Raw genomic sequence first — 22,334 nt, 5'->3', positions numbered from 1 at the left:
TATTTAAGGATGGCAATCCTTTGTTTTTATGGCCTTATGAACTACCCACCACTCCACTGTGTTTGGATTATAAAGAGTAATTTGTTTATATTGTTGAAATGTAATTCTAGCCCTATTTGTGGTAACTGATACATTTATAGGTTATATTCCAATCTGTGCTTTATTAACAGTATAGGGTCTCTTGACAATGGCTGAATTTTCTAAACATCTGCTTTTATGAGCACAGCCACCATCACTAATGCATATTGTGAGATGGAATTTCTTTTGTTGACATTTTATTGTACTCGCTCCAGGTGGCCGAGAAATCTGTCATTGTATTTTGCTAATAGCAAACTTTATATATTTAACATTTATGTATTTATATATATTTAACATTTAAACATTTTATGTTATGAGCACAGACATATTAGGATTAGGATAAAATACATTTCCTTTTTAACCCTTGTGCGACCTTAGGGACATTTTTGTCTTTTTCATTTTTGTTTTTCAATCATTTTGGCTGTGTTAATGCCAACAGCATACATTTTGCCAAAGGTGTGTATTTTTGGGGGAATTTTTATATTTCAACCTCACTTCCTATAATACATCTATAATACACTGTGTAAATTAAAACTGCAATATTTGATCCCAGTGCCATTAAAGCATAAAATCATGAATTCTATGTTATTATACTTTCATTCTGGAACCCTGGCTTCAAAATTTACATTTTTAATATGTTCCACCAGATGGCACCATTTTTCTAATTTTAGCCTATGGAGCAACTATATGCTTTTTTCCTATTTTCTGTTTGCTGTATTATAGAGCACTGCAGGCCAATTGAATAAATTATAATTGTGTGGGTGTGTTGGTATGGATGTCAGAGTGTGTTTTGTATGTGTGCATTGAGAAATATGTGCGTAAAAACTACAGTGGCATTATGTAAAAACACTGGCATTTAAAGGGTTAAAATCCTGAACATTAATGAATATTTGGTAGTTACAATCAGGACTGATGTTGGATAAAAATCAGTCAGTGAAAGTGGAAAATAATATTAATATATAATATTTTTATGGCAGTTTTTTGACGCAGACATTTTTGTCCTCTAAGGTCCTGTGTTTTTTTTTTTTTTTTTTTTTGGTTTTTTATCTGACACTGCACAAAAAATAATAATGCATCAAAAATCAGTGTTGCTGCTAATCATTGAAATATCCCAGACTGTGATAAACCAAAAAAAAAAATTCCCCTTAGCATTTTGTATATGAAAAATAGTTGACACGGACATGTATGTCCTCTAAGGACCTTTGAGTAACTTTTTTTTTACTGACGCACAAAAAATGCTGACACTTACTTTTATGGGTTGCTCCATGTCAAATCAACCAAATTTCAGAAACTTCCCTGGCTGATATGTTTTATTTTGATAATATTTTTTCTGAAGAAAGATAAACATAAATGATTATGAAAGCCAAAATATAAAATGTCATAGATCAATATTTATAGAGTAATTAATTACTTTTAAGATGGGGGGTCAAAATGACAATTTTTGCCTATGATTTTGGAGCACAGGTCAAAAAAATAGCCTTGAAAAAGTGGCAGTCATTATTTTACTTTTATACAGAGATAACTATGTTTATTACTAAAATCAGTTGACTTCAGCATTCCTTGCTGCAGCATCGCTTGTTGAGTCCAAAAAAAAAACAAAACAAATCTGGGGTGTCTATAACTCCGGATTTATTCAAGATATCTTAATATCTCATTTTTTTTCTCCTGAGAAAATACCCGAGTTATCTCACATGTGTCCCAGAAGAGATCTAGTCCCACTTAAAAAAAAAAAAAAAAAGAAGAAGAAGAATCAATTATCAATTTATTAATTTAAATAAGTCCTCATTTTTATTTGCATAGCGCTTTTCACAACAGATACTGTTCCAAAGCAGCTTTACAAGATGTTATGCTATAACAGACACACACACACAAAAAAAAATACATAAAAAAAAAAAAAAAAAAACTGTAATGTCTTAGTCATCATTGTGCGGTTTTGATAAAAATGTAAATATATAAATATAAAACAAATATAACTGGGACCCATCATTCAGGCACATGGTTTCTCTTACCACTGCTACGCTGATGACATGCAACTCTACTTGTCTTTCCAGCCCAACGACACCACAGTGACTGCTCGAATTTCTGCCTGCCTGGCAGACATCTTGGCCTGGATGAAGGAGCACCACCTGCAACTGAACCCAGCCAAGACTGAACTCCTTGTTTTTCCAGCCAACCCTGCTGTTGAACACAACATCACTGTGCATCTGGGTGCAACTACAGTAACGCCTTCCAAAACGGTCAGAAATCTAGGGGTAACCATCGACAGCAGACTAAATTTCACAGACCACATCTCAAAGACCACAAGATCATGTAGATTTACACTCTACAATATCTGGAAGATAAGACCCTTCCTCTCTGAACATGCCACGCAACCTCTTGTCCAGTCACTTGTCATAACTAGACTGGACTACTGTAACGCTCTCATTGCAGGCCTCCCTGCATGTGCAGTTAGACCCCTGCAAATGATCCAGAATGCAGCAGCACGTCTGGTCTTTAATGAACCAAAGATAGCGCATGTTACACCCCTCCTTGTCTCTCTCCACTGTCTGCCGGTTGATGCACGTATCAAATTCAAGGCTCTAATGCTGGCATACAGAACAGTCACTGGGTCTGCTCCAGCATACCTAAAATCATTTATGCAGAGCTACGCGCCCACTAGAAGCCTGCGGTCAGCTAAGGAACGTCGCCTTGTTGTACCAACACAAAGAGGCACCAAAACACTTTCCCGGACTTTCAGCTTCATCATACCACGTTGGTGGAATGACCTTCCCAACTCCATCCGTAAAGCTGACTCACTCTTTGTCTTCAAAAAACGACTAAAAACACATCTTTTCCATGAGCACTTAACCAGTCATCAAAAAAAAAAAAAAAAAAAATTCCTGTTGCACTTTATTCTGTTTTGAATACTATTCTGATGCTAGTGAAACTTTGTAATACGGCACTTTTCATACCACTGTCTCCTTAAGATGATTCGCTTATGTTTTCCTCTTTTGTAAGTCGCTTTGGATAAAAGCGTCTGCCAAATGAATAAATGTAAATGTAAATATATAAAAATGTTAACTTTTCAAAATGACAAATTTACAAAGTTGTTTATGTAATTCATGTTTAAAAAATGCAGTTAAATGGGTCAATAAAATCAATCATTTTTAAATTCAGTTTTTAAACTTGTCCAGTTTTCCTTAGTAATTTTGAGACAAAGCGGTTTCTTAAACGAAACACCATTAACACCATTAACTCTCCAGAGTTCTGAAAGAGATTGAGCAAAACAGTTTCACTCTTTGAAGACATGACTTTACTGGTATTTGACAGAAATGAACACTTGAGCATTACTGCCACTGCAATACTATGCAACTTCCTCTCTGAGTTTAAAGACTGGCTGTTAAATTATTTATTCCAGCCCTCCAGAGAAGACATGGTGGCATAACTTATGACTCTGGCTGTTGGCAGTGACACATAGATGTGAGGAAAGTTACAGGTTGATCCACTGAGCTTACAGTATTATTGAGCATAGCTATGCTAATGTCAGAGTGGTGATAATTTAGGACATTCAAACGGGCAGATTTCAAATAGTGATACATAGCTAGTGGAAGCACTGGTGACAGGATTAAAGGCAACACCAGCAGACTTGCTTTACTATGGCATACATGATGGGAGTGTGCTATTTGTAGAGAGGAACTTGTTAGTGCTAAGGAAGAATGCTAATATTAGATGCTATTGGATTTTTTAATTGTTTCTTTGGACTTTTTTTCAACTTTAATTGAAATGGAGATTGAGGAGGACAGAAAATGTTAGAAGAGGGATCTCAAACTTGTGCTGCCCCCATGTCCACCACAGCTCAATGTGTGGGAACATATATGCTACCAGCTAGCAATGGCTTTGACTAGCTGTTATTGTAAAAGGGCATTCACACATACAGAGCAAAAAAAAAAAAAAGTGGCCCAAAAGTAATTTAAAGAAAGTTGTCGATTTATGATGATAAGAGTGACAGTGATCATTGGGGATACGATGTGGGCAATTCAGCAAAGTCTCTGCCCACATGCAGAGATAATTATAAAATGATCCATGGAAAACCAAGTCAGAAATAGTGGGAATTCTAAGTGAGTTTGATTCATGTCTTGATAATTGTTTATCTTGTTCATGATATGATGCATTATGCAGTAATATACAAACTCTGCATACATAAATATGATATGAGGCCAAACATGAACATATGCAAATGTAAGCATTTATGTCATATTCAAATTCCACTAGTATTTTGGAATTTTATTTTACATACAGTATGAACGGCATTAAGCATTGGTTTAAGCTTTCCTGGTGTAAAATCATAAATTGCTGGACTTAAAATGGCTTCACCTACATTAGCTTAAGAAAGCAAGGTTATGAAGGTGCAGTGAGTGGGAATTGGTCTCAGGTTAGCAATTGGATATGAATACTTTGGAACTTTCGGAATTAGAGTAAATGCTGCGTAAATGATGTTAGCTATTCTGAGGAAAACACATTAGTGACTCCATTTGCAGTAATGACATGATGGTGCATCCAAGAATATCATTGTATTACCAAGGTACATGTCCAAAAATATATGGTACTACCACTGTACCAAGTCCAAACCAACGTGGTAGTACTAAGGTACTTTTTTGCAAGTGCATTGGTCAGCACATTTCATGCTTGTTATAGCACCAAATCTAAGACTTCACTTAACATGGACTTTCCTTGGCAGGATATCAACAAAATCAAACCAAAATACCTGAATATGCCATTGATTACATGCTTTTGAATGTCTTTTAATTCCATTCTCTCTCTTGCTCTCTCATTCTCTCCCACACATGCACACACTCTTGGCATGAACCAGGCAGACGCCCAAACCACAATGGCTGATCGTGTACCTGACAATCATGTATGATCAGACCCTGTAATTTTCTTTAATCGCTCCTATAAAAAGCACTTTGTAGAGTTATAGAGGCCTCAACTTCGCTGCGAATTCCACTTTACAGAGGTTCTAAACATCTGCTTTTATCTGCATAAAAGCAGATGTTTAGAAATTTTTGTTGCATTCAAGTACAGCTGTATTTGCCAAGTAGAAGTGTGACATCCACTTATAATGACATATATTGATAATTATATTGCTTTATCTGCATCCCTACAAACAAATAAGCCATGTTCCTTCTTTCTATCTACAACCGTTTGGTAGTTCTTAGCTTTGCCAGAACATTATACTATGTGGATATTGGTGATTAGTGTTAGAATTCTCCTGTGGTTTCGCATGATTTACCTAAGCAGGACATGTTCCTGGATCTACATCCTTCTTGGTCTTGAAAAAACATCAAGCAATCATTGCCCTCAGCTTTTATAGATAGGGCTAGGCTTAAGCACAAAGAATACTTTGTCACTCACACATATGGTAGCGTATGCTTCCATATGTATGATGGTATTACACACATACACTGTTGTTGTTTCCACCTTCGTCTCCTGTTGTTTAAGATGGTGCCACACTAGCAGACCCTAAATAACTTGATTTTGGCCGAGGGTGTCAATCATGCAGACTGTTTTGCTGAGATCCTGCTCTCTTCAGTCGGAGGTATGACACACTTGCCGTTACAAAATGGTGTAGGGGTGACAAACATACCAACTCACTGCAACTCTCTCTGATACCCTGTTACGTGAAGCTCGCCGAAATAACAACAGGAGTACCGCGTGAGCATAAACAATTGCAATAGAGTGATTGAGGGTGGTTTCAGACCTGTAGCTTGTTTTGTTCTGGAACAGGGGCTAAAATAGTTACAATGTTGCATTTTCTTCATGGTTCAGTTCGCTTTCACAAGGTTATTTTTCAAAATGAACCAAAACTGTGTTAATAAAAGTCAAATGTGAGCATACTGTCCCCTTATTGGTCACAATGTCTGTGCACTGTTCTGGGATGTAGCTCATTCATTGATATATCGGTTACAATTATAAACCTGTAAAATGTGTCAACGGGAACAAATATTCGAGTATTGTTTATGTCATAGAGATGCAAAAAGATCAACATTTTTCTGTATAATAGCCACCAAAAGGCTATATCCGTGTTTTGATGATGGATTACAGTAACGAGCTGACCTACAGATTTCTTCTCCATCCAGGAGGTCTCAGACCGATTGTTTTGGGGCAGATCTAAGTGCGATTGCCATGTTCACATATACCTATATGAACCGAGGGTGAAAACACATCATGTTTCCTGAAAACAAATGTTCCAAACAAGTCAGGTGTGAAAATGCCCTTAGGAAGCGATTCATGTAGTAACTTTACCTTGTGAAAGGGCGTGATTGTGTGTTTATCCCCGTAGAACGTGTATGTCCATGTGCAGCTTCAGTAAGTAAAGAATTTACATTCAATAAAAACAGACTGTTGTGGCTCTGCTTTCTGATATCATATTAATGCAGGAAAAAAGGCAGGAAAAATGCTTGGTGACAGAATAACTATGGAATACAATCAGTGTTTGTGATAATATGCAGCTGAGTGTAATGAAAACGTTTAGATCAGCTTGACGTCTTGTCAGTTCTTCAGTAAAAGAAGAAACTCATTGGTCACTTGACGAGAGCACAAGAGCCTGCCCTAGTGACAGAACAATTTTTTTTCAAGCAAACCTGATGTGCTATTTCAGTTTTTTATGCCATTAAATCAGCAGGGAGTCCTGATGGTCAATTGATTAACAAACTCCCGATGGCAGATGCTAATGTGTGTGTAATGGTGGCCAGCTGATAGATAGCTGTGCAATGTGTATAAACCTCACTCTCCTGACCTCAAGAGGTCCACTAGCGACTGACGCTAGAGGATGTAGCCTTTAGCCTCCTTGTTAGCATACCTGCCACCCATGCCGGAGACGCCAGTTCGAGTCCCGTTTCAGAGAGGGTAGAACAGGAGCGTCACAATGGTGCCGTGACCCGGATGGGAGTGAGGTTTAGGGGGATGAGTGTAACGGTGGCCAGCTGATAGATAGCTGTGCAATGTGTATAAACCTCACTCTCCTGACCTCAAGAGGTGCACTAGCGACTGACGCTAGAGGCTGTAGCCTTTAGCCTCCTTGTTAGCGCACCCGCCTCCCATGTCGGAGATGCTGATTCGAGTCCCATACGGAGCGGGTAGAACAGGAGTATCACATGTGCTCTGTCTCCCTCTGCCTGGCAGGCAATTGTGTTAATGAAGCTCACACATGAAAAATTAGTGGGAAAAAAAATGGCTAGTGTGGCGCCGACTTTATCTGTGATTACATCGTCATCTTGCACTACTTGTTGTGATGCAATTGTGTTTTTCAGCACAGGCGCATGCGTTTACAAGCACAAAGACAGTCTTGAAAAATTAAGCTGCATGAAATAGTACATTATTTGAGATTTAAGAGTTGGTCTAAGTTTGGCTAACATGTTAAAACTAGTGGCAACACATCACATGTGTTTGAAACTTCACTACTGTCAGCTGATCCCAAGAGTGTGCAACCTTTGATTTGGAGAATGGCATAATTTCTCACGCTTGCACTTTTTTGCAAAACCACATGGTTTCTCTAGGGGAATTGACCCCACAGTTAGTGTACTGCTAAGTGACAAGCAAGCAATTAAATGTTGTAGTCTATAAAGAGTTGTTTTTGGCATTATAGTAGTACCTATTTCATTTGACTGGCTAAATGACAAGCAATGAAAAGCCGGTTGTGCGTCATTGTTTAAATGGTGGCATGTTTGAGTGCTTTCTAACTGCGCTCTACCAAGGGCAACTTCCTTTAGATGTGGCATTGAGGCTATAATTTAGAGAGTGACAAGTCTACAATCATGGCTGTATTGAGCAGAATGTAGACTTGAGATCTTGCATTTCCATGTTGTTTTCTGAAAAATTGTCCCTTGCTTATTTCTTCGACTGGATGAAATTGTGATTGGATTAGGGTCAAATTCATGTCAGAGATGATAAAGATATATATAATAAGCTGGAAGAGACTAAATATGAATCATGGTGCACCTGCAAAGTGATTCCTGATGTAGTTAATGATGAATAGTAATGCATGCAAATGCATGGGGCAATTTGCACACTATATGAAGTGATTTATCAAAGAAATTAACTTGATCATCAAAGGAGCAAGAAATCATTTAACAAGCATTACGATGAACAAAAAAATAAAAAAACCAAAAAAAAAAACTCTAACCCCAAATACTAAATTTTGCTGTGTAACTTTTCCTACTCCGTTTTTGCTACAGGCATAAATTATATCTCAAAGCAAGTGTGTTTAAGGTTCTGTAAGCAATTTTAACAGTTCTGGAACCTCCGCCAGACTTAATTACTGAATAAGACACACCCCCTCTTTCCAAAACCCGGCCCTACAAAGACACCATTGTACCGTTGAGACCAACACTGAGCAGAAGAGCAGCAGTGCATCTTCTCAGGTTTGTTAAAAACAGCAGGATCAAAATAGCGCCCTAAACTGACAACTGTTATGAATCTGAAAATAGTGTTAAACCTGAACGATCCGCTTCAACTACTACAACATGCAAAATTACTGACAGGCAGAAAGCGCATTAAAGCATTCTGTTTCTACACAGTCCAGTGCAAACAGCCACAGAGACCGGTGAGATATCTCAAGACACTTATTTTAGGGATATCTTTCAGGAAGTATTTCTGCATGGTGCATACAATTTCATATATAGCATACTGTATTTTTAAGATATATATACACTACCGGTCAAAAGTTTTGAAACACTTGACTGAAATGTTTCTCATGATCTTAAAAATCTTTTGATCTGAAGGCGTATGCTTAAATGTTTGAAATTAGTTTTGTAGACAAAAATATATTGTGCCACCATATTAATTTATTTCATTATAAAACTAAAATTTTATTAAAAAAAAAAAAAAAAAAAAAAAAAAACAGTTTTTGAAATGGATGACTTGGACCAAATAATAAAGAAAATCAGCCAATAAGTGCCCAACATAGATGGGAACTCTTTCAATACTGTTTAAAAAGCAACCCAGGGTGATACCTCAAGAAGTTGGTTGAGAAAATGTCAAGAGTACATGTCTGCAAATTCTAGGCAAAGGGTGACTACTTTGAAGATGCTAAAATATAACACAGTTTTGATTTATCATAATTCCATAGTTCCATTTATGTTATTCCATAGTTTTGATGACTTTACTATTATTCTAAAATGTGAAAAAAATTATAATAAAGAATGAGTGTTTCAAAACTTTTGACCGGTAATGTATATATACAGTATACTATATATGAAATGGTATGCACCATATATATATATATATATATATATATATATATATATATATATATATATATATATATATATATATATATATATATATATATATATATATCCTTCCAGGATAACCTTGTATGTGGCTTGATTCATGTGTCCTTCACCAAGACGAATCTGCCCAATTCCAGCCTTGCAGAAGCACCCCCAGATCATCACCGATCCTCCACCTGGTCAACTAATGGTTAGACGGAGACCTGGAGAGGCCTTCAAACCACAGTGTCTCGCACCCACTGTGAAATTTGGTGGAGGATCAGTGATGATCTTGGGGTGCTATATATATATACAGTTTAAGCCTTACAATTTTTGCCAGGTGGATGATTAAATGAGTGAAAAAAAATTGCAACCTGGTCTCTTATAATCAGGTTACTATTTCTAAATATTTACAAAATAAGTTTTACATAGCTTGTTGTATGTATAGCAGCAGTTTCCTTGTGAAATAAACACTAGAGGCACTAAAACAACAATGACTTTTTTTTCACTTTCACACAAATCGTGAGTAAAATGGCAGATTATCAGTTCATAAACGCTTTTCACCCTGTTCCTCAAACAATGCTATCTTATGACATCAAAACACTTTTTACTATTGCACATGACTTAAGGTGTAAGGCGATACATTTTAATGTTACATTATATAACCAACTACATTTACAAGCTTGTTCAAATTGTGCGCTATTTCAAATGATAGAGCATTACACTTGTGAGCGTTACGCTTACAAAGTACCTGAAGAGTCCTGAAGAGTCAACATGTGTGCCAAAAGTGTCACAGAAGCACTGCAAAATTACGTGGTTGCTTCACAATTGCATTTATCATGTCACACTTTGCTTTTTATTACACTGTCGGATTAGATATGTTTTGTTGATTTAAGCTCGATAGAGCTTTAACCTTAAAACCTCATTTGCTTGGGAGAACATTTAATTCCCTTTTAGCGTCACACTGTGGACCTTTTAACCCCAGAACAGCTGCGAAATATGTCATTTTGCAAAAATGTCACCACGGTCACATTACTTTCATGAGATCAGGTTGAAAAATCCATAGAATTACACTGAAGGATGGACCCAAGCCATATCTAGGGAACAGAATATCATAGAAGCTCTTTTGACTTGAGCCAGTAAACCACTCAGAACACTTTTGTAACCACTCAAAAAACCTTAATCAAAGTACAATAAAACCCTGGAAACCATCCACAACAACCTGCTAGCAGTAATACAGAGACAATTCTACTTTAAAATTCAGAGAAGTCCAACAATCTATTCCTCAGAATTTCTCCAACTCAAAATATTAACTCCTTTCTGGTTAGCATATCTGAATTCTGCAAGCAAGTGTGGATTTTAGCAAACTGTCCTCTGGGACACATGAAGAGGAGCCGATAATTAAATGTTGTCTCTCATGTTTAAAATGCCCATTACGCTAATCAGAAGCATATTTAGGAAACAGGGACAACAGATGCTAAAGCAAACACAAGTAAATTAGCACAACCAACACTATTACAGTGCACTGCTGTTCAGTATAGCAACATCGACCACTGATTACAAACCTGGCGTTCTGTGGTCATGGGTGGACCACAGACCTGAACCAAAGCCTAGATACACTAAGTGATGAAGCTGCCTGGCCAAACACACTTTTTTTTTTATCCTCTTTTCTCCCCAATTTGGAATGCCCAATTCCCACTACTTAGTAGGTCCTCGTGGTGGGACGGTTACTCTCCTCAATCCAGGTGGCGGAGGACAAGTCTCAGTTGCCTCCGCTTCTGAGACTGTCAATCCGCGCATCTTATCACGTGGCTCACTGTGCATGACACCACGGAGACTCTGCACGTGGAGGCTCATGCTATTCTCCGCGATCCACACACAACTTACCACGCGCCCCATTGAGAGCGAGAACCACTAATCACGACCACGAGGAAGTTTCCCCATGTGACTCTACCCTCCCTAGCAACCGGGCCAATTTGGTTGCTTAGGAGACCTGGCTGGAGTCACTCAGCACACCCTGGATTCAAAATTGCGACTCTATGGGTGGTAGTCAGCGTTAATACTCGCTGAGCTACCCAGGGCCCCCTGGCCAAACCCTCTTTAAATTTTTTATTTATTTTAAGCAGGACAAAAAATGGCCCAGTGAATTTCCTATTATACTACTGCCCTACTGTTTTATTTTTGTTTTTCCCAGTTCCTGTTTTCCTTTTTTTCCCCACAAGAAATCCACATTTTAAAATGTAATTTTATCATCAAAATGGTGTCTAATCAAATAATTTTTTTAGCAAGTGAAAATAGAACAATTACATTTTTAAACTTTTAACAAGTGAAAATGAACAATTACTTTTCAACATACCATTCCAAACTTTAACAAACTTTTACAGCTCTTGCTTGTGATATATTGCTTAATTTATTATTATTATTATTATTATTATTATTATTTATTAATCATTATTTAATTATTATTATTACTACAGTGAATACTACATTTTACTTTACAATTGTAATATATTTCTGTAGCAATTTCCTCAATTTGCTAGCTTTTATTTTGAATTGTGATTTTATTTTGACGTGAGCTTTTATTTTGACATATATTTTGACAAATGCTGTGATTTAGCGCTTCACAGTGGATTAGTGCTTTGCTTTGTCATCTCAGTCAACGCAAATTATTCTCAATGTCTGTGCAGTTTCCAGTGTATGAGCACTCTGTTTTATACATTCATTTTAAGCATGCAACTCATGCAGACTAAGACTGCAGCCTTTCTCAGTTTAATAATCACACAAGGACATATCACGATTTTTCATTTGATTAACTGTGCATTTCACTCAAATAAGCATGTGAGGATTTGAAAGCAGTCGTGCGTCAGTCAGACAGCGTGCGGGTATCGAATCGAGTCTGTGCTCTGTACTACGGTACTGCAGAAACACTTTTATTTTAGTATCGACTTGGTACCAAAGTACCGGTACTTTTGACATCACTGATGTGAAATAACAGTTATTACATCCCTACACCAAAATTACAGTAATACTTATTGCTCTTAAATGAGGTACTACATTTGATCTTTGCACACAAAACACATTAAAAGCTGCAGATTAAAAAGTAAAAACGCAGACCGGTGAAGCCCAATTCCATTTGAAACATTAGGACTATAATTTTCTAGGTAAAAATAACTTGGACCATTGAGATGCCATGTTTTCTAGCCACCAGAATTCTTAGACACCAATGCTGGTGCCAAATGATCTTGGTTTATCACAGAACTAGACCTGATATGTGGTTAAATTCTTTGTAAATGTTGAAAGCATAATCCCTGATTGGAAAATAAAGTTTATTGTTGGCAGTGACATCTTTTCGTTGATATTTCCTGCACTCTGAGTCATCTATGTTGTTAAGAGCAGGGCTGGGGAGTAACAAAATACATGTAACGGGAATATGTATTTAAAATACAAAATATAAGTAACTGTATTCCACTACAATTACAGTTTAAATCACTGGTATTTAGAATACAGTTACATTCAAAAAGTATTTTGATTACTGAAGAGATTACTTTACATTTTACTGTCATTTGTTTCATTTAATATTTAGTCCTTTCAGATGGAAAACATTTATCCATATAAATGATGCGATCCAAAGTGCATTTGAACAGCGGTGAAACACTTTCTTATGATGTGTTATATTCATACGAGCAGACAGAGAAGTAAGTTTGAAGTAAGTTTGGAGCACAAGAAATAGAAATAAACCTTGTGTAAATTCTCAACTTTACACTAAGCTAAAATGCTATTTCTAGCCATTTTACATGCACATGTTACCAGGCACGATCATATTTTTTTATCAAGAAAATTCACGTTAGATCATAATTTCTTTTTTTCTAGTAAGACCTTTGACATTAGGGCAAAAATCATATTCCTGATAATAATTTTTGTATTGTTTTCCTGAAAAAATATCTAAAAATCAATTTGATTTATCTTGTTTTAGAAACAACACTGTATAAGATATTTAGGGTTTTCAGAGAATGTATTTTTAACATGTGTATTTTGTCTTACTGTACCGGCAGAGTTTTTATAGTCAAAACAAGTGAAAAATCTACCAGTGCTGAAGAAGTAATCCAAAGTATTTAGAATATGTTACTGACCTTGAGTAATCTAACAGAATAAGTTACAAATTACATTTTACAGCATGTATTCTGTAAACTGTAGTGGAATACATTTCAAAAGTAACCCTCCCAACCCTGGTTAAGAGTCACTCAAAAATGGGAGGATCTCTTGGTTGGAATCTCTTTTGGCATTGGGCAGGATCAGGGTTAAGGTTTAGAATGAATCAGTGCTCTCTATCTCTCTCTCCAAATACAAGTGGTTGCCTACCTTCCCACAAGGCTGTCTAACTTAATAAAGGAGAGAATGAATAAACTGCCAAATATTTTGCCATTCTGTGAATATAGGTCTACAGTATAAACACAACATTAACCAATCACAACCAAGTGTGCTGATAAAGATGAAGTGCACGTGACTGCCCGCTGCTGTCCATGAAGCAACAATAACCTCAGCTTATTATGATTTTACTAAAGCATTTTTTTTGCATAGGACACCATAGATAAATGTATTTATTGAGCAGAGGCGCTGCTGTTTCTCGCAGAAGAGACGCGGGCAATGTGAACCTCCAACACGACTGCCCTGCTCACGCCACGCTCACTGTGGATGTGTGAACCCGCGTTACAACCTCTTCAAATACCAATGATTGTTGAAGGAGAGTGCCTTCAACAAAACACTGATTTGCTATTGTTTGCAACAGGCCCAAAACATTCTCTATGCAATTACATGAAGGAAACTCTTCTAGCTAAGCAAGCTCGGTTTTGTGCTTTTCGCTAACATTGCTTTCTGCTAATTTTTGCTCAAAACAACATGCCTACACATCATTTGCATTTGGGCGGTCATTCCAGACCACACACCCCAATATTTTGGGTTAATGTATTTTTGAATCTGTATTCTTAGCTTTAATGCAAGCTTGTTGTTTGTAATGATCTCCTAAGACTGTCCCAAATATTATTTTAGGTTTATCTTTGCATGTGATCTGGAAAAGCATTTGAGATTGGAAGCTTTTCTGTCTCCTGTACTTTCTTCAGCTCTATACTCACAGAGGCAAGAAACCACAGAAATGACTGGGCCAAAGAGGATTCATTTGCGGGGCCAGACCTTGTCCAATAACTATCTTGTATGGCACAGAACAGACCTTCATGAAAATGGGATTTTATGCCAAAAAAAGAAGTTTTAATGTTGATGCCATGACTCATTTTTTCTTTTCTTTTTTTTTTTTACAACTGTCAAGCCAGTTTGGGCTCCATGTTATAACAGCTAACCTAGGTACCCTAGACCAGTGGTTGTCAATTGGTGGGTCATGATCCAAAAATGGGTTGCAAACACTTAATTTTGAAGTCAAATTAAGCTGCCATTAAATGCAAATTACCCTAACCCATGATATCAAAATTGACGTTTTGTGGCTTTTAGTGTCGTAAACGAATGGCTTTGGCTATTTAATAAAAGGGACGAACCCTTCGATATGTCCTGCCCCAACATCTTGTCTCAATTGGAAAAACATCAACACAGAAAATAAAACTGTGCTATTCTTTACGGACATTTTTTTTTTGTTTGCTTCCATACTATAAACAGTTCCTGGTACTTTATTGAGTAGCTATTTTATCTCCAATGTAAAATCTGGGCCTTGAGGCAAAAATTAACATTAAAGTGTCTGTGGTGTAAAGTCAAACTTTTCATTACTCACTCTCACAGATTCGCCTCCTCAACCTGCCCCTGATCTTGTCAATGGCGTCAAAGTCTGTCACATGGAATACATGAGCATTTTTGGGCTCTGCTGCAATCTCCTCTAGCTCCTCCTGCAGAGCTTCTCCGATCCCCACTGCGAACAACCTGATCCCAGCAGCCGCTGCTGCTACAGATGGCTCCAAAACAAAATCTTGACTCTTGCCATCAGTTAGCAAGATCGCCACTTTCTGAAAGCCCTTGGTGTCAGGCCGTGCACCTGCCCTCTCAGTGAAGATGTTATTAACCGTGAAGCTGATGGCGTCTCCAGTCTTGGTGTTCCCACCCAGGTAGCGGATGTTTGCAGCAGCATGTTTGACCTCCTGGAGAGTTCTGTACCTACGCAGGTTGAATTCGGTGGTGGGACGGTCGCTATAGCGGACCACAGCCACACGTGTCTTATCAAAACCTAAGTCAAACGATTCCACCAGGTTTGCCACCCATTGGCGGATCTTCTGAAAGTTTTCCTTGCCCACACTGGAAGAGGTATCCAAGATGAAAACCAGATCATAGTGGACGTTTTTGCAGCCTGGGACAGAGGGCAAAATATTAAGAGAGTGTGTAAACAGGACAGCCATAAAGTTTATGAATGAAAATGACAAATTAAGTTCAGTTAGGAAACTCTGTGGCACAGGCTGATAGGTCACCCCAGCACACCTTGCTATATTAACCAATCAGAACCCCTTTTTTCCTCATCAAATTATATATAACCTGCCTACGTATCGAAGCGGCACGGCTGCAGCAGCGTGGAAACACGCAGCACATCTCCCTCCACCTCCCCAGCACCACATGTCTAGATCTGCTCTATCTGGATTTTATGTTTGTTCAGTAGAAGTAGCATGCTTCTCTGTCAGCAGCAGCAACGCAGCAGCATATTTAATCATGTCAAGTAGCAGCAGCAGCTGCATGCATATAGCAGGTCTTGTCTGCCAAGACCAAGCCCATACCATGTATAGAATAAAAAATATATTTTATACTACTCCGAGAGTTGTCCTAACTGAACTGTGTTTAGCCACAGATTTATGAGATTTGTACTTCTGTCAGTGTACCATGGAACACTTTGGGTTTATGCATGGACTGCATTATACAAACTCTAAACCATTGGTTCTCAACTAGTGGTCAGGGTCACAACCCAAAAATGGGTCACAGGCCTTTTCTGATAGTGTCTCTGGCAGCGGGGGAAAAATTATGCTAAATGCAGATTGTAAAATGCAACTAACCTTATAACTGTTTATACTGTATATAGGATAAAAAAGTAAATAGGCTCATCAGCTTTTAAAAGTAGAGAGAAAATGCTTCCAATATCTTTTGTTGTTGATATCTAAAGGCCAAAGTATTCTTCGGTTTTCTATGCCAGTATGTCTCACGCATAGTGCGCATGGTGCAAATTTCAGCACAATACGTGTAGCCACCTGTAAGGGCGCTGTTTGCATATGGCAGAGCATGGCAGTTGACATACGCAAGCACGCAGAAAAAAAACAGGGATATTTACACCTCGTTAAGATGCTCATTGAAGACAGTTATTTACAGAACAGACATAAATCTGAACATGACGTCGTCAGGAAGGGTCTATCAAAAGCAAGGATTTATGGCGGCAGGAAGTAACTAATGAGCTCTGTTTTTATCATAATGGTGACTTCTCTGATTGGATCCACGTGAGGAATTTGGGTAGTGTAGTTCTTTACCTGGTTTTTGGAAATTAAATCTGTTAGATTGAGTTGGACTGCAGAAATTGCATTCAGCAAGTATTTTTTAAATAGCCTTACATTTAAAATTGCAATGTTCTAAATTGGTATTTAGTTGGTATTCCCCCAATTTTTTTTTTTTTTTTTTTTTGAGAAACGCCACCACTGGTTCACATGCAACAAGTATATACATTGTTTTTTAGACTGCTTTTGTTTGCTTTAATTATTGACTGCCAAAAGCATGAAACCACACAAATGTAGAAGACATTTAGAAACTGTTCAGTGTTTGATTTTATGGACATTTTTGGTTTACTTTTCTACGATAAACAAATTTGGTACTGTGTTGGGTCACCATTTGATGTCTGATGTAAAATCTGGGTCCTGAAGCAAAACCAGTTCAGAACCACTAGTCTAAACTATGATTTTGTCGTGCAAAACGTCATGGTTACTTGCATAACCTCTGTTCCCTGATGGAGGGAACGAGATGTTGTGTCGATGTAGTGACACTAGGGGTCACTCTTAGGAGCCCAAGACACCTCTGGTCTTTGATAAAAGGCCAATGAAAATTGGCGAGTGGTATTTGCATGCCACTCCCCCGGACATACGGGTATAAAAGGAGTTGGTATGCAACCACTCATTCAGGTTTTATGCTGAGGAGCTGAGACAAGGTCCGGCCATTTCAGCGGGTAGTTCAGCGTTGTGGCAGGAGGGACACAACGTCTCATTTCCTCCATCAGGGAACAGAGGTTACGCAAGTAACCATGACGTTCCCTATCTGTAACACACACGACATTGTGTCGATGTAGTGACACTAGGGGTCCCTATACAAAACGGCGCAGCTGGCTGAACTGTGTTACGTGAACTGGCGGTGTGTGATGGGCAGACAACTGTGTGCCTCATAGCCAGTGCACCAGGCTGAAACGTAACCTTCCCCAACATAGTTATGAGTGTCAAACAGCCCTTTGGGGACAAGTCGACTACCCAAAAGATAGAGACAGGCTAACCCAGTTGTGGTCTCTTTTCCCCTTCTTTTTTTCCACTCCCTAAGAAACAAGGGGGATTATCCGACTGGGCCGCCAGGTCTAGTCGGGGGGTGTCCCTCCCAAGGGGAGGACACCGTGGAGACCACACCTCACCTAAAGAGAGGGGGGGATATTTAAGTGGAAAAATACATCACATGGTCTTGCTGACCATGTGGAGGGTCTCATGGTAGATCCTACCCAACGGGGGAGGAGTAACTACAAACATGGAGACTGTGGCAGAAGGGGCTCTGCCCAAGGAAGATGCAGTTTGCCAACAGGGAAACGAATTAGCGGAAGATATACATCGCATGGGGTTACCTTACAGGGAACTGCCACATGCGGAGCACCTACCCCAGAACAGGGCTCTTAGTTAGCACGTGTACTGGGCTGGCAGCGAGTCTCTCTGAAAACTCGACTGCCACAGGGCTCAGAGGAAGTCAACCAGGGAACATAGTTTGTGAACACTACTGGGAATTAATGGTGCACATCTTCAGCTCAGAGGAGGTGAAAGGTGCTATGTGCAAGTGATACACCCGGCCGGCTATCCCGGGCTTATCCACTTGTATGCATGCCACAACCTGGGACGAAACCGGTTCCACCCGGAGGTTTTTTGAACCTTGCAAAGGTGTTGGGTGTTGCCCAGCCCACTGCTCTACAAATGTCTGTTAGAGAGGCACCCCTGGCCATGGCCCAGGAGGCCGCTATACCCCTGGTAGAATGGGCTCGTAGCCCTGCCGGGGGCAGCACGTCCTGGGCGTGATATGCCATAGCTATGGCGTCAATGAGCCAGTGGGCGATCCTCTGCTTGGAGACAGCGCTTCCTTTCCGCTGTGCACCAAAGCAGACAAAGAGCTGCTCAAAGATCCTAAAGCTCTGCGTGTGATCCAAATAGATGCGTAAAGCGCGCACTGGACACAGCAATGACAGGGCTGGGTCTGCCTCCTCCTGGGGCAGTGCTCACAGGTTCACCACCTGGTCCCTAAAAGGGGTCGTGGGAACCTTGTGCACATAGCCCGGTCGGGGTCTCAGGATCACGTGAGAGTAGCCCAGACTGAAATCCAGGCATGTTTTGCTGACAGAGAACACTTGCAGGTCTCCTACCCTCTTGATGGAAGTGAGCGCAGTCAGGAGGGCAGTCTTCAAAGAGAGTGCCTTAAGCTCAGCTGACTGCAAAGGCTCGAAGGGGGCTCTCTGTAGACCCTGAAAAACTACAGAGAGCTCCCAAGAGGCCTGTCCTCGTGACCTGTGGAGACTGTCACATCGGGGGCGGATTTGTGCCACAGCTGGGCGCTCAGGGGTGGGAAGACCGCCGCTGGAGCGCCAAGCCTGCCAAATAGAGTGGTGGACAGTGATTGTGATGATGCCGTGCACATTGGATACGTGACCCAGGGAACAAGAAAACTGCTCTTCCTGAACTCTTGGGTACTGCGGCCACTTGGGCATGCAGCGCAATTAAATGCAAAGGTAACAAAAATATTCTCCTCCCGGCCCTCGACCGGGGGATGGAGTGGTCTGCTTACCAGCTCCAGAGCAGCGGGTTTTGTCATCCCTGGGTCACCCGTCTCAGGCGCACTTTGAAGGCTTTCACGGGTTTTTGGTGGGCGCAAGACGGGTGGTGTCTGCTTCCTGCGGTGGGGTCTGCTTCCTGCGGTGGGCTCCACGCCAAGGCCTATGGTGCCGCTGGACAAGCCGCCTCCACCCTGCACGCCATGGCTCTCCTGCAAGTCCGCCAAGGCGCTAAAGGAACTGCACGAGGGTAGTTCCACCCCGGGATTGATGCAGGAAATGCGCTCGGTGACCGACCTCGCTCTCTGTCTCTCGGGCGGATGATGTCCACATTAGTGGTCCAGGAGCGCCACCTTTGTCTCGACCTGGTCGAGATGGGTGAGGCCCTTGCTGCCCCCATCTCCCAGGCTGGCCTATTCGGCGACACCGTTGAGGACTTTGCCCAGCAGTTCTCAACGGTGAAGCATCAGGCGGAGGCTATCCAGCATATCCTGCCCCTCAAGATCCCGCACCCCGTCTCCTCGTCGCCAAGGGTGTCCCCCACCGCAGGGGATGTTCCTGCATCAATCCCGGGGCGGAACTACCCTCGTGAAGTTCCTTTAGCGCCTTGGCGGATTTGCAGGAGAGCCATGGCATGCAGTGCGGAAGCGGCTTGTCCAGCGACACCGTAGCCCTTGGCCATCAGAGATGACATAAACCTACAGACCTTGGACAGGAGCATTGGGTACCCATGCCAGGTGGCGGCGCTCTGCGGGCATAGGTGCACCGCGAGCGCCTTTATACACCAGGGGGATTGCTGAATAGCCCTTGGCCATCGAGGGTAGTGAGGGCGGGGAAGCTGAAAGATTGGGACCGGGCAGTAAAAAGTGCCTCCCACGACCTTGTCAGCTCTTCATGCACTTCCAGGAAAAAAGGAACGGGGCCGGGCATGGCTTTGAGTGGCGCCGCGAGCCCAGGAACCAATCATCAAGCTGCGAGGGTTCAAGGGAGAGCGGAGGGTTCCACTCTAGCCTGACTGCTGGGGAATGGGAGGTCCACGGGGGGATACCCAGCGGAGGCGGTCCCATTGGGGTCCCCAAATCGCCCCCAGTGCTTGCCGCACTGGCCTCATACCCGTGGGTAGAAGGACCAAGGCGGGGAGCCTCTGGGGTGGCTTGCTTTCTTACGAAGGTAAGCCGCGACCGCATCGTTGCCATGGACATGTTCTCGCAATGAGTACATGACCATCCACGAATGCTGTCTCTGCGTGAGCAGTGCCCAGACACGAAAGACAGTGATTGTGACCATCAGAAGGTGAGAGATAACGAGCGCAACCAGGAATAACACACAAAGGAAAGGCATCTGTAAAAAGACGCATCTTTAAAAAGACGTTCCGTGTGTGCCGCTCTTTTAGAGAAATATACTCTTTTAGAGAAATATCCTCTTATTTCTGCCGAAGCGCCCAGGGGCATTCTCTGCAGAGCACCAGTGCAGAGGAGGGAGAAGCCGCTGAAATGCGCCATCAGATCCAGCAGAGGTGAGTGAACAGTCGTGGGAATTCAGCTCATTGAGCATGACCGTTCGGCTCTGAAGAGAAAATCTGAATGAGTGGTTGCATACCAGCTCCTTTTATAGCCATATGTCCGGGGGAGAGGCATGCAAACACCACTCGCCAATTTTCATTGGCCTTTTATCAAAGACCAGAGGTGTCTCGGGCTCCCAAGAGTGACCCCTAGTGTCACTACATCAACACAACGTCGAATGAGTGACAGATAGGGAACTCCAGTCTACTGTACACACATTAAAATACAAGACTCCTTGAAAGGTAAAATTAGAACCTCTGATTCCAAGCTTCAAACTAAAGTTAAACAGAGACAATGATAAGTGGTCATGTAAACTGTATATAAGGTTAGTAGCCTATGTGACCTCAGTTGACCATACCTGCCCTTTGTCCTTCAACGCCACCTCCATAGAACGTCAAAGCCAGTATGGTCAGGACCAAAAAGATCCTGAGCCCAAATTGAAACTCCATCTCCCTGTCCGCTATAGTTCACTGATATTTCTGCTAACGAGTGATTGTGATGATGATCATCAAGTGTCTACACCTGTGAAGACATGACAACAAATGAGGTGATCAGTCACAAGAATTTGGAGCAGAGTTATTTCAAACGATAAAGCAAGCAAGGGGTATGATTCATGTTGTTTGGGTGCTGGACATATGTCTTTCTGATGTACTGCAGGTACCGCTCACATTAATCCTGATATTTACTTTCCAAGTCGCCGTTTTAGTTTGAGCACCCAGGTTTGAGACTTTAATTAGATGAGGCACACTCAATCACGATTGACCAAATGGACACTTCTGGAAATGAAGATGCTCTACATTTGATAAATGTCTTAACTGAAGATGATATTAGGTAAGTATTGTTAAGTGCTTGCTGATGAAATATCTGACACTCTCATAGATGCTAATGTTAGCAAGTGCTAGCAGGAATGAGGGGTAAAAATAGACTGAGGTAGAAAAATGGTCTGTAAAGCTGTGTGGGCAACACAATTTGACAAAAAAAAAAATAGCAAGTTGAAAAAGCTTGTAGCCTTTTACTGGTTTAAAAGCAGCTAAGCTAAAAATGCTACTAAAAATGTTATACTAGTGTTGCTTCTTTTAGCTAGGTACTCCCCAATACTGCATAAAAATGTTCTTTAATCAACACAGAATGAAAAAAATAAAGGTATGGGGGTAGTATATGTACATATATAAAATAAAATTAAATAACATGAAAAACCCAGAAATGACAAAGTTTTATGTTCCAATTGTAATTCATTCCCCCACTGGCAAAACTAGACATTTAGCCACTGGCAAGTAACCCTCCTCTGGCAGAGCTGAACTGATGTTTTGCTGTAAATAGGGTGTTCTTATGATTTTGCCGAGTACAGTAGGCCCCAGGGAGCACACTGTCAGAGACTGAGAAAAATACGTAGAGAAGTATTGAATTATGGTCCAGAGAGCC

General features: G+C 40.6%; 1 protein-coding gene across 1 annotated transcript in view; it reads right to left on the bottom strand.

Annotated features, from left to right (window-relative positions):
- The window catches only part of LOC127421578 (collagen alpha-1(XXII) chain-like), an 83,037-nt gene extending 61,676 nt beyond the window's left edge, over nucleotides 1–21,361 (bottom strand). The window contains 2 exon segments of the mRNA XM_051664711.1: nucleotides 15,100–15,666; nucleotides 21,271–21,361. Coding sequence (XP_051520671.1) covers nucleotides 15,100–15,666; nucleotides 21,271–21,361 — 658 coding nt within the window.
- Between the last annotated feature and the right edge of the window lie 973 nt (nucleotides 21,362–22,334).

Source organism: Myxocyprinus asiaticus, chromosome 30 (genome assembly GCF_019703515.2).
Source record: "Myxocyprinus asiaticus isolate MX2 ecotype Aquarium Trade chromosome 30, UBuf_Myxa_2, whole genome shotgun sequence".
In the NCBI taxonomy this organism is placed as follows: Eukaryota; Metazoa; Chordata; class Actinopteri; order Cypriniformes; family Catostomidae; genus Myxocyprinus; species Myxocyprinus asiaticus.
Note: the sequence above shows the minus strand (reverse complement) of the source record. Positions and strands in the feature narration are given on the sequence as shown.